Here is a 12,300-nt window from a genome sequence, read left to right as displayed (position 1 = left end):
CACCGAGCCCGCCATTAAAAGTATTTTTTGGGGATAATCCATCTTTTTGTGAAGGTCTGTGGTTGAAGCAAGAGGGCTAATCTTTGCACACACTCAAAGCGACTTCTTCACAAATGAAAGCACATTGCCACAAGTCATAAAAGTAAAAAGTATGGCACTTTTTACTTCATATGTGGCTGAAAGTTAGTTTAGTGCTGGTAACGCAAAAAACCAACAGAGCATTTTCCTTCATTGGGTTTTATCGTCGACATGATGTTGTGGCACAGCCGGTTTTACATCAATTTAAATTGGCTGACTCACGGAAGAATGTTTGGGTAAATGGCTACCAAAGAGGGATATTCTGCTGATGTCACACTTGAACAAAACGTCACACTTGAACAAAATTCCAAACGGACTGTTTGGAGGAAGTAAAAAAAATGTCTGAAATGGCTCCACGGTTTGATTAAAAATTTTCGAGGCTTGTGCAGATCGCAAATACGCATAAGCGAGTATCATCAGGTAAAACAACTTAGTTTTGCATAATAGGGCGCCTTTAAGCCTTTCTGCACATGTGAAAATTAACAAGATTAATACAGAAATTAATAATGCATAGTATTTAATTGTGATTATTCAAAAATGAACCATGTGATTAATCTGACAAATTGTAATAATTTGACAGTCCTACTAACACAACATAAGTTAGTATAATGTGTAAACATGGCTTGTCAATATTTCCTGTTTTGATGTATTCTATGAAAAAGTCACAAATGATGTGTCCCATTCACCTCGAAAGTTATGTCGTAAGTCACAACCGAGTTATGGCCGTCCCAGTACGAGATCAGAAATCAAAATGGCCACGTCCACAAAAGCTATTCTTGCGCTTTCCTTATCTGAATATAAACAACTCATGTAAAATAATATGCACTCCTTCGGTGGATGAAGAGGAAACAGAGGCGCTATTGCTAGCAATGTAGAAACACTACAGTAACATTACAATATATAAATGTCCAACAATACATTGTATATGGCTGATTTAGTGTGACAAAAATAGTCAGAAGTGCTAAGACTGGATATTACAGAAACTTCTATTGCTGAAGCCATATTTGAAGCCAACTCGGGGGTGGTGAGGACTCTCCAATTTTAAGAGTAGGAACTCCCACCTCGGGGTGCGTTCCAATTAAAATTTTCAACTAGGAACTCGAAATTCCAACTTCCCAGTACAATTGGAAGGTACCATTAGAGCAGTCAAAAGCTTATACTTGATGTTTCCAAACTGTTTTATATAAGTAAACCAGTGTTTAAGGCGCAACTGCAACTAGAGACTTCAAGTTAGTAAAGTCAACAGCTACTCCCGGTGAATGGCAGGGTCGTACCATGTCGGAGGGTTTGAAGGGGTTCCCTTGGCCGCTGATGCCACCAGAGATACTAAAACCAAGACCGGGGTTCTTCTCTATTCTCACACATAACTGGAAAGAGAGCAAGCACATACACAAGTGAAATTAAGTTCATATCATCTGTGAGATCTTCTATTAAGATTATTACTTTATTTTGCATTCATTCTGAATATAAAAATAAGATATGACGTTTAATCTCTCACTTTGCTGTCTTATAGATGCTAAATCTCCCTCTTTGCCCTCTTACAGTTGGAATTAAAAAACACATGGTAAAGTAAGGACAATGACTTTATGATGTTTGAAGAGCTAATATTTTATAGTTAATTTGTTACTTTGACAGTAAATTTCATTTTGGAAAAGTTTTCAATAACTAAGACAGACCAAATATTCTTCTAACCTAATTCTAATTGTACACTTGACCCACTGACCTTCAGAATTTACCTTTAAAAGAGCAGCAGATGAGGCTGCTTTAGACTGATGTACCTGTTCCTGGAAACCATCGGTGCTCTTCTGGCCTTTAGTCTGCAGAAGGCAGCGGGCGCTCTGAGGCCGTGGGTTGGTGTGAGTGGTCACAACAACCTGGTTGCTGTGGACCTTTCCCTGGTTACTGTGGTACTGGGGGTTGTTGTGTGGGAGCTGAGGCTGGTGGGACGTGTGAGACATATGTGGGTTGTACTGAGGTTGGTTCCCGGATGACGACAAGGCCATGGGCAGGCCAGTACTTTGGTAGACCTGACCAGTGGTGTTATGGGCTATATGGGGAAAAGAAAGGTTCTGGTAGAATTAAACACATTTTAAAGAGGAACTGCACAATCATTTACAATTTCTGTGAGACAAGAACACACGTCTTTCCCTTTTTCTGTGCTAGAGGCAGCTAACAATGTAGGTAATGGGAATATGATTTATTCCACCAATAAAGCCCTCTAAAAAACCTCCAACAACATGTTTTCATCCATCCATCCATCCATTTTCTACCGCCTGTCTATATCTTCTGAAAATACATATGTAATGTAGTAACAGGCACATTCATGATAACATTAAATATTTTCAGTATTTTGGTCATTACAATCATATCACAGAGCGCATAGCAACAGACGCAAATTCAGTCAACAACAACATAGAGAGCATTTTCTGTGTTTGATACCTTGAGCTGCTAAATTCAGAATAATCCTTCCATTTTCGAGAAAAAATGCTTCTTAGCAATGTTGCGATGGTTTTATGCTGCGTTTTATTTGTTGAGTGGATTTCCATAGGTGATCAACTACTCAGCTTGGTGCCACAACCTTCCACTATTCAGACGAGATGCAGGATTTATAAACAGGCTTTAACTTTTACTAACTCAGAGGTGATACAGCAGTAGCAGAAGCACGTCAAGCTATTTCTTTTTAATTTTTTGTCAGGTTGCAACCAACGTTATTTGCAGCTTATTACTCACTAGTGGTTGGAGGAGCAATAAAATGAAGGCCATGTGTAACAATGCTACATAAGTAGTTCCTTAGTGTTAGCTCTTACAATAACAATGTTGCTATACTGTACCTTGGTTAATATGCAGGTCACACAAGTAAATGAAGCGTTGTTGGCGGTTTTTGGATGTTTTTAGAGTGCTTTATAGGCAGAAAAGATTCATCCTTATTACTGGAAATGTTAGCCGCCCTAAACTAGCAGTGTTTCACTATTTAGTATGCACATAAAAGGGAAAGTTGTTATTGTCTCGCACAGGGATTGTGGATGATGGGCAAAAATGCCTCGAAAAGTATAGTCTTCCTTTAACATTGCATGTGTAAATGTTTTAAATCACTGAAACAATGTAAGTCAAGCTTTTTTATCATGTGGCACAATGAGTCTCCTGTCAAAGACCATTAAACAGCAAAGACCTTCCCCACAATAAACATTCTAAATCTTATATTATTGTATGTTGTATTTCATGCAACCATTAATTTAAAAACAAATTTTTAAGAAACAAAATACATCTGCTCTGTAAACTAATGCTAGGACCAAACTTCATAAAGAATATTTCTTTGTTTTTTGGAGGAAGGTTTCACCACAAGAATCCACAATAGTATTGGCCACAAATTTAGTTTGTAAAATTATGTTAAAATGGCCAAAAACAATCAATAATATTTTTAGTATTACATGTTAAAAGTAATTGATAAATGATAAATGGGTTATACTTGTATAGCGCTTTTCTACCTTCAAGGTACTCAAAGCGCTTTGACAGTATTTCCACATTCACACACTGATGGCGGGAGCTGCCATGCAAGGCGCTAACCAGCACCCATCAGGAGCAAGGGTGAAAAGTAGGGCTGTAAAACGATTAAAATATTTAATCGTAATTAATCACACTTTGTTCAAAGTTAACACAAAATTAATCACGAATGATCGCAGCTAATGTAATTTTCCGTCATTAACAAGCGTACCCTAGACATATCATTTTCAAGTTTATATAACCATGACTGGAAAATTAGTTTGCTTTAATTATAAGTTGTTTTTTTTAAACATTATGCTTTTTTAAACAGCTCAACACAAAAATTACATAAACATGGAACAAAAAATGAGAATAAAAAAATTACAGGCACTGCTTTGATGTCTTGACAGGTTTCGTAGGACTATAGAATTTGTATTTCTGCTGTAGGAGCACTTGCATTAAAAGGGGATGAGCTACACTTCCATGTTTACATACCAGTTTCACGCATTAATGACACAAAATGTGTATTGTTACGATCATGATCTGATTGTCAAAGATGTTAGGTAATGTAAAATGTAATATTTCTACCTGAATAAATGCTTCTGATATTCTGTACATGACATGTTGTACAGGTTAATGGTATTCTTATCTCTACATGACAATGTTTTAACCTTTTCTATTTATTAATTAAATGTAATATTCAGCCAACTAAACATTTTTTAATTGTGGACTATTAATCAGAACAGGGTATAAAAAATATACTGTAATAGTGGGAATATTGTGTTGTGAACTGTAATAACCGGATATTTGTGAAGATAAACAAAAGGCAGACTTGTTCAAAGACAGTCTCCCTCCTTCATATCGCTGCCGCTATTACAATACACTTTATTTCATTCTGCCAGAAAACATTTATATAGGTAGAAATATCACAGAACAAAACATCTTTGACAAAGCATAATCGTAATGTAAAACAATTTTTCATTGTTTTGGTGGTTAGACTTCCTCTCTACTGTCTTTTTATCAGCTGAGATTTTATTCCATCTTACTAAAGCAGTTTGTGTAGCAATCTACATTTTATGTTATTAATGTACTCAACTGTAATGTAAACACGGACGAGGAGCTCCTCCTCCACAAGCAGCAAAGGTGCCAGCAGGATAAAATTGTATTGTCTGGTCTAGAGAAAGACTTGCCATGGCTTTGGACCTGAGATTTCCGTAAAGTCCCCCGTTCTTTGTGCATTTCTGCAAGCTATTTTCGAGCTTGTGGCTCAACAGTAACTGGACACCATTACATATCCCTATGCTAAGGAACGGGCTGAGGGTCAAAAAGGAGTCAGGAAGCATGCGCGTTTATCGCTTGTTAAAGAAATGATGGCCATTAAAGGAACTTATCGTTAATGCGTTATCGCGTTAAGCCCTAGTTAAAAGTAATCACATGATATCTGGTTTGGACTCTAAACCGGTTTGTACAATTCCATGCAGTACATGAATGAGAGCATCTTCTCCATTCGCTCTTGCCACATCTAATATGGCGGTGATGGCGACGTATGATGAGGCACTTAATGCGGCGTCTACGTATGTAAAGCGGTAGTCCGGTAGGCTATACCAGTGTAATTGTTTCTGTGACACAGCGCAGACCTCAGAAAACTTGAATTTGAAATCCGTTTAATCAGTGACTGGCAATTTTAACAAGTAACATAATTTTTACAAAGAAAAACTAACTTTTAGATAATATTGTATGAAAAAGAGTACAATAGAATGTACTACAACTTGATTGATTGACAACTACAGAAGTTTTATAAAGTAATGTAATAACAACGTTGAAGAGTGGACTTCTACAGTATTTCCTTCCAGTTGCTTCTCTGCCAAACACACGATCAGCAGCTTTTTTATATTTTCATGAATACAAATCTGCCATTTAGATACTATTTTAACACCGTTGGCTGGTGTTATTTACTCCTTCTGCTTGAGAACAATGCAGACTAGCAGTGCTATGCTTGAACTGCTTAACCAAATCGGCGACACACTCGGTGACAATTTTTTTAGTTAAACAATAGATATTATCCGCTTCTTCTTCTCAGTGTCCTTCACACTTACTTTATTTCGTTCCCAAAAATCTGTTGTGTCCATATCTCGCTGTAAGCTACTGCTAGCAAGTAAGACACCAAATGTTTTGGTCGGATCTTACAAGGTTTACTCATGCATACGCTACGCCAATTAGTGGTGGGGAGGCTCGTGGCGAGTAAGACTGGATGTTTTGGTTGCAACCTCCTAAAGCATTACAATTGGTAGAGAAACAGCTTGAATCACAAAAAACTTGAAAGCTGGGGCACTCGTATCCAGAGGTACCAATATATATCAATGGGTCAATGCACACAAAAAACCGAGTAGCTTTAGGTATTACTGTCTTATCCACTTAGTAGTAGAACATGAGTGATGTTTACCCAATATTCTGAGGTTTACATGCTTTTAATATGCATGACTTACAATTTGGTTCTTCAGTTGCGTTTACATTGAAAGCATTTTGAACCTAAATTAACCTTTGTTTTTTCTACAGTGGGTACGAAAAGTATTCAGACCCCTTCAAATTTTTTACCCTGTTTCATTGCAGCCATTCGCTAAAATCAAAAAACTTCATTTTATTTCTCATTAATGTACACTCATCACCCTATCTTGACAGAAAAAAACAGAAATGTAGAATTTTTTCCAATTTACTATAAATAAAACAACTCAAACATCACATGTACATAAGTATTGAAGCTCTTTGCTCAATACTTTGTAGATGCACCTTTGGCAGCAATTACAGCCTTATGTCACCTATCTTTGGGCAGTTTTGTCCATTCCTCTTTGCAGCACCTCTCAAGCGCAGTCAGATTGGATGGGAGGCTTTGGTTTTCATCCAGGATGACTCTGTACATTGCTTCATTCATCTTTCCCTCTATCCTGACTAGTCTCCCAGTTCCTGCCGCTGACAAACATCCCCACAGCATGATGCTGCCACCACCATGCTTCACTATAGGGATGGTATTGGCCTGGTGATGAGTGGTGCCTGGTTTTCTCCAAACATGACGCCTGGCACTTACACCTAAGAGTTCAAGCTTTGTCTCATCAGGCCAGGGAATTTTGTTTCTCATTATCCGAGAGTCTTTCAGGTGCATTTTGGCAAATGTTTTACTAAGAAATGGCTTCCGCCTGGCCACTCTACTATACAGGCCTAATAGGTGGTTTGCTGCAGAGATAGTTGCCCTACTGAAAGTTTCTCCTCTCTCAACAAGGGAATGTTGTAGCTCTGACAGAGTGACCATCGGGTTCTTGGTCACCTCCCTGACTAGACTAAGATGAATGCAGCAATGTACAGAGACATCCTGGACAAAAACTAACACTTTCCCATCCAATCTGATGGAGCTTGAGAGGTGCTGCAAAAAGGAATGGGCAAAACTGGCCAAATATAGGTGGCAAAGCTTGTGGCATTGTATTAAAAAAAAACTTGAGGCTGTAATTGCTGCCAAAGATGCATCAACAAAGTATTTAGCAAAGGGTCTGAGTACTTATGTAATTTTGATCTTTTTTTAATAAATTTGCCCAAAATTTGACATTTCTGTTTTTTCTGTCAATATGGAGTACTGAGTGTACATTAATGACACATACATTTTTTTATTTATTTTACCAAATGGCTGCTATAAAACAAAGAGTGAAAAATTTAAAGGGGTCTGAATACATTCCGTACCCACTGTACTACAAGTCATTTAGTGTTCATTCTGCAAAAAACAATAATGTTTAATACCATTATTAGCTAGCAAATGTTTATAATCACACTTGCGCAGGGGAGCATCATTTGGACCAGTCCACAAAAATGTGTGTTTACATCGTGATGACTTTCACAGCTTTTCTAATGCTGCTTGGTCTACACTGAAAAAATCCAAACTAGACCAAATTCCTGTTTCCATTTAATGTGTGTGGAACAATATCCCTTGTGGATCGTTAACATTTGTTTAAGTCTAAGTCTATGTCTAAATGACCGTTACCTTGAGACATGTTGCCTTGATACTGCCCTCCAGATGGAACGACCGATAATGGCATTCCTGGCTGGTATTGGCTCCCCTTGTTCATCATCCCGCTATCATAACCCTGTTGGCCAACCATGCGATGAGGGGTCGTGACCGAGGTAGAGGACGAAGAAGTGACGATCATGGTATTGTGTGACTGATGAGAAGGGTTGTGGGAGTGACTGGCCTGTGGAAATATGATTAGTAGTTTGGTCAACATATGTGCTCACATGTTTTTATTCTCTCCCTTCCATGCAGCTTTTACCTTCTTCATGAGGTTGTCGGGTGGGACGTCCCTCCTGCCAAGTGAGTAAGGAACCCACTGATTGCTCCCTGACACACCCTCTTGGTCATTATCCAGCATGGCAGCTTGCTGAGAGGGGGTCTATAAGACAGGATAACACTTGGTAAGATTAAAATCAAGACAAACAAAGATGTGCGTGCACGCCTCACATTTCACCAACCATATAGTCTAAAGAGACAACAGCAGAGGTGTGGACTCGAGTCACATGACTTGGACTCGAGTCATGAATTTGATGACTTTAGACTCGACTTGACAAAATGTAAAGAGACTTGCAACTCGACTTAGACTTTAACATCAATGACTTGTGACTTCACTTGGACTTGAGCCTTTTGACTTGACATGACTTGCTACTTTCCCCAAAACCTAAAGCTTAAAAAGTTATTTGGGAGCGCTCCGTAGCTTTCATTTTGTACGTGTCTGTCTATCAGCGTGTGTGCTGCGTGTCAGCGTGTGTGCTCTCAGTACAACAGCCAATCAAATTAGATCTAGATTGTTTTCATCACACAGCATTGATCCAATCAAATTGCAGGACAACCAATGAACAAGAGTTGTCAAACAACGCGCCAGTGAGAAAGATTTATATCAAAGTTGGTTTCGTTCGGGTATAAAAACTACGACTTGGTCAACGAATTGCCGTATTTTAACTTTTAACTTTTTTAACTGCTTTTTATCTAACAAAATTGTTCTTAGGGTAATTTTGTATTTGCTTTTTTAATGTGTATTTTACTTCTGTTTTAAATTTTATTTTTTAGTCTGTCCTTTGCCTTTATTTCTTTGTGGTGTACAGCCCTTTGTTTTTCAACTGTGGTTGTTTTTAAAGGGCTTTATAAATAAAGTTGGTATGGTATGGTATGGTATGCAAATCACGCAGTTCGAATATTACAGACGGAGACGCAACAACTTCCAACTTCGTTCGACATTTGAAGTTGCACAAAGAAGGGTAAGTTTTGAATGTAAGATAACGTTTATTGGCTAAGTAACATGACTTTCATTTGCTGTGTAGTTAAATCAGTGAGGCTGTAAACTCACTGCTAACGTCATAACCATAGACATCTTATAAGGGTACACAGCATCGAGCTGGCGCAGACGAGACGCGGGGCCGCCATCTTGGAGTGGTGATCCGCTCCACTCAGTGCAATTCATTTGGCAGGAGCAATGAACTGTCAACGCATTTAATTCATTTTACCTCACTGAATAGCAATCATTTTCACGCGCTTTTTTGTCATACGTGTAGCTATGATAACGGACACATGTTTTATTATTCATAGTTTGCTTAACAGTAATAGAATATTATTATACGCTATAAGTGACCAGACGTCCGAGATTAAAACTGGGAATATAATCCCAGAGAAGGGGGGAAAAAACGGTCAGCTATTTTTAAATTGAATAAACAATATGATTACGTTATATATACATGCTACATAAACAATGTATGAATACATTAGATATCTATATATCTTATAGACCGTATCTCTGTTGCTGCAGCAGCAGAGAGTTTATTCTGTCGTGACACTTTGTATTGATATTTTGTATTACATTCTTCCCTTAAATTATCATGTTTACAGTGATTGTTATATATATATTTTTTATGTATGTCGCTTTGGATAAAAGCGTCTGCCAAATACTTAAACATATATAAACACCTGAAAGTCTTTATATCAGCTAAAACCACCAATCTGTTTCACTGGATTCAGAATAAAACCAAATTCTGTTTTACCCAACAATGTTAGTATTTGAATATTGTTACTTGAAGACTTATTCCTGGTTACAATTATACTGTTAAGAAAGTATTGTCTTATATTTTGCCTAAAATGAGAATGCCTTATAATCAATGGCGGCTGGTGAATTTTGTTTTAGGTGGGGCAGAAAGTTTGTAAACCAAACCCCTGTAGGGGCGTCATCCTCCCCCAGAAGATTTATTTGTGATTTTCACATACAAATATTGAATATCTTTGCTCCTTCTCAACTCTGTGGTAATGTTATTTTCATAAAATACAACCAATAGTACATTAATGTTAAATCTTACTTGTGAAAAGTAATCCCCCGATTCCTATTTTCAACAGTCCGCTCATTTGAGCAGGAAAACGCTGAACACCAGCCCGGCATCTTTGTTTTCTACCTGTCAACTGTCAGTTTAGGCTGCTCGCCGGCTCCTCATCACCACTTCAAGATGCAAATTGCTCGCGTCACAGCAACCAATATTGCGTCTACTTATAAGATGTTTATGGTTATAACGTCATTTCAAACACGTCAATATGTTGCGTCCACTGCAGTTTGCTACCTTATTCATACTTTTTGTCAAGTGATTTTTTAAGCAGGGTTGCATGAGGTACCTATACGACGTTAGTCAATGTATCACACACAGTAACATAACGTTAGACGGCGGTCAGCAGCACCGTGTATTTTAGCCACCTACAAAAAGACAAACCTAGTCAAATAAAGGTCAGTTAAAATATATACTATATTAAGAATATGTGTACATATTGCATAGGGCCCTGACATCTAAAAAGTACAACTCTGTTCATTGTTATGTTCATGTATTTGTTATGTTTTTCATGTGTACGCACACATCAACACATACAGTATGAGATGAGATCAATGAGATAAGGTAAGAACAGAATAGAAACTGCTGTGGAACTAGTTACAATGCAATATGCCATGGAAATACAATGTTAACACTTTTGTACAAATAAGTACAGTTGCACTTGATTTTGCAAATGTGTTTATTCTGTAAAGGAATGAGTTAAATGTTTTAAATTGTTTAAACTATTAAAATGACTGGTTAATAGTGCTATTATGAATTGCAATGTCAGTACTATTTTCTTTCCTGCTATTTCAAATGCACTTGTTTTAATAAATAAATACAGCGGTTTAAAAGCATACACAATCTGTGTAAAAATATTAGTCTGTGGTCAAAAGGACTTGAAAGGACTCGAAACTCAAAATGCAGGACTTGTGACTTGACTTGAGACTTTCCAGTCTTGACTTTCGACTTGACTCGGGACTTGCCTGTCTTGACTCGGGACTTGACTCGAGACTTGAGGGCAAAGACTTGAGACTTACTTGTGACTTACAAAGCAATGACTTGGTCCCACCTCTGGACAACAGTATAAAAATGAAACTTGAATATGCTTTAGAGTAGTCCGTGTGTACAGAAATCCCTTGCCACAAAGCCAGTATTGTCGCTGTCGTGTTGGCAACGCAAGTGAATACCAAGAAAATGTTGTCTTTCCCAACATGGTCTAGGCTGGGCAGGGGCTGTGTGAGCGCTGCCTGTGTTCTGTCAATGTCTGCTATACAACGCTACTGAGCATGCGCACATACACAATATTTCAAATTTTTGCAGAGAGAAAAATACTAATTGAAAGCAGTTGCCTCGTGGACAAGTAAGTAGTGATTTTAAATGATGTATCTTCTGACCAGCAAGCATGTAGACAATTACAGCGTGAGGAAGTTCACATTGTATATTAACGGACAGTAAGCATGTAGACAAATACAGCCAGAGGAAGTTCACATTGACGCAAACAATGGTATGGCTTACATTTTAATTTTAATCACGTTTTACCCTACTGATAGCTTTTTTCGAGGAAGCAGCGAAATTCGACAGAACACTGGCACTGGATAACTGCGGTTCTTTAAGGAAAATGTTAATTCCAGCATGTACTGTGACATTTTGAAGTATCGTCGTTGCGGATACTGGGCCACATTGCAGTATTCCAACATGATAACAACCTCAAACACACCTATCTGGTTAAGGAAGGTGAAGGTGAGACAATAATAACATTGTATTGAGAAATTTCAATCTATACGACTATCCAAGCTACACTGACTACACTTAGTCATTTCTTATTGTTCCATGACAATATACAAATAAATGGTTTCTAATATGTAGGAGTGTACTCACTTTGGTGAGATATACTGTACATACTGTATGTTCCCTTGATTTTGTCTGTCTATTACTGTAATCTAATCACTCTGGAGCCTCACTTCAGTGCAAGTGTGAATACCAACTATACCACCGCACCGATACAGCGGTTATGATGTCACCAAATGCAATCATAACCAGGCGATAGTCAGCAAACCCAACAGAAAGAAATAACCCAAAAATAACAGTTCACTGCAAGCCCAGAAGTAAAAATACAGTATTTTTTTAACATAAGGGTCGTGTTGCTCATTACACATCTTTGGCTATGTGTAAAATCTTCATATAATATACATCCCTTTTGCTACATCTCTGCTAGTAGAAGTCCACCATTACCAAACAAAGGCCTTTAAAGCATGTATAATGTTATTTTATGTCATGTGTGAGCTTTGTCACGCAACATAGACGTAACATACATGGCTAGGGATGTAACGGTCAACATTTTTAGCCAACGATTCCGATCTGATTTTT

The 12,300-nt window shown here is 37.8% G+C and overlaps 1 protein-coding gene and 1 long non-coding RNA gene across 14 annotated transcripts in view; one reads left to right on the top strand and one right to left on the bottom strand.

Annotated features, from left to right (window-relative positions):
- The window catches only part of LOC133635230 (uncharacterized), a 52,656-nt gene extending 44,945 nt beyond the window's left edge, over window positions 1-7,711 (top strand). Inside the window, exon 3 of the long non-coding RNA XR_009822035.1 lies at window positions 7,616-7,711. This is a non-coding gene — a long non-coding RNA (uncharacterized LOC133635230). The remainder of the gene's footprint in view (window positions 1-7,615) is intronic.
- The window catches only part of LOC133635227 (leucine-rich repeat-containing protein 7-like), a 149,722-nt gene that overhangs the window by 12,881 nt on the left and 124,541 nt on the right, over window positions 1-12,300 (bottom strand). For 9 of the 13 annotated variants that reach the window (XM_062028155.1, XM_062028156.1, XM_062028158.1 and 6 more), the window contains 4 exons: window positions 7,869-7,988; window positions 7,583-7,790; window positions 1,815-2,125; window positions 1,353-1,445 (listed from right to left, as the gene is read on the bottom strand). In XM_062028155.1, the coding sequence (XP_061884139.1) occupies window positions 1,353-1,445; window positions 1,815-2,125; window positions 7,583-7,790; window positions 7,869-7,988 (732 nt within the window). The remainder of the gene's footprint in view (window positions 1-1,352; window positions 1,446-1,814; window positions 2,126-7,582; window positions 7,791-7,868; window positions 7,989-12,300) is intronic. The other 4 variants (XM_062028154.1, XM_062028161.1, XM_062028162.1 and 1 more) reach the window with 1 other exon arrangement.

This window comes from Entelurus aequoreus, linkage group LG19 (assembly GCF_033978785.1).
Source record: "Entelurus aequoreus isolate RoL-2023_Sb linkage group LG19, RoL_Eaeq_v1.1, whole genome shotgun sequence".
Taxonomy (NCBI): domain Eukaryota; kingdom Metazoa; phylum Chordata; class Actinopteri; order Syngnathiformes; family Syngnathidae; genus Entelurus; species Entelurus aequoreus.
This window is presented reverse-complemented; position numbering and strand designations above follow the sequence as displayed.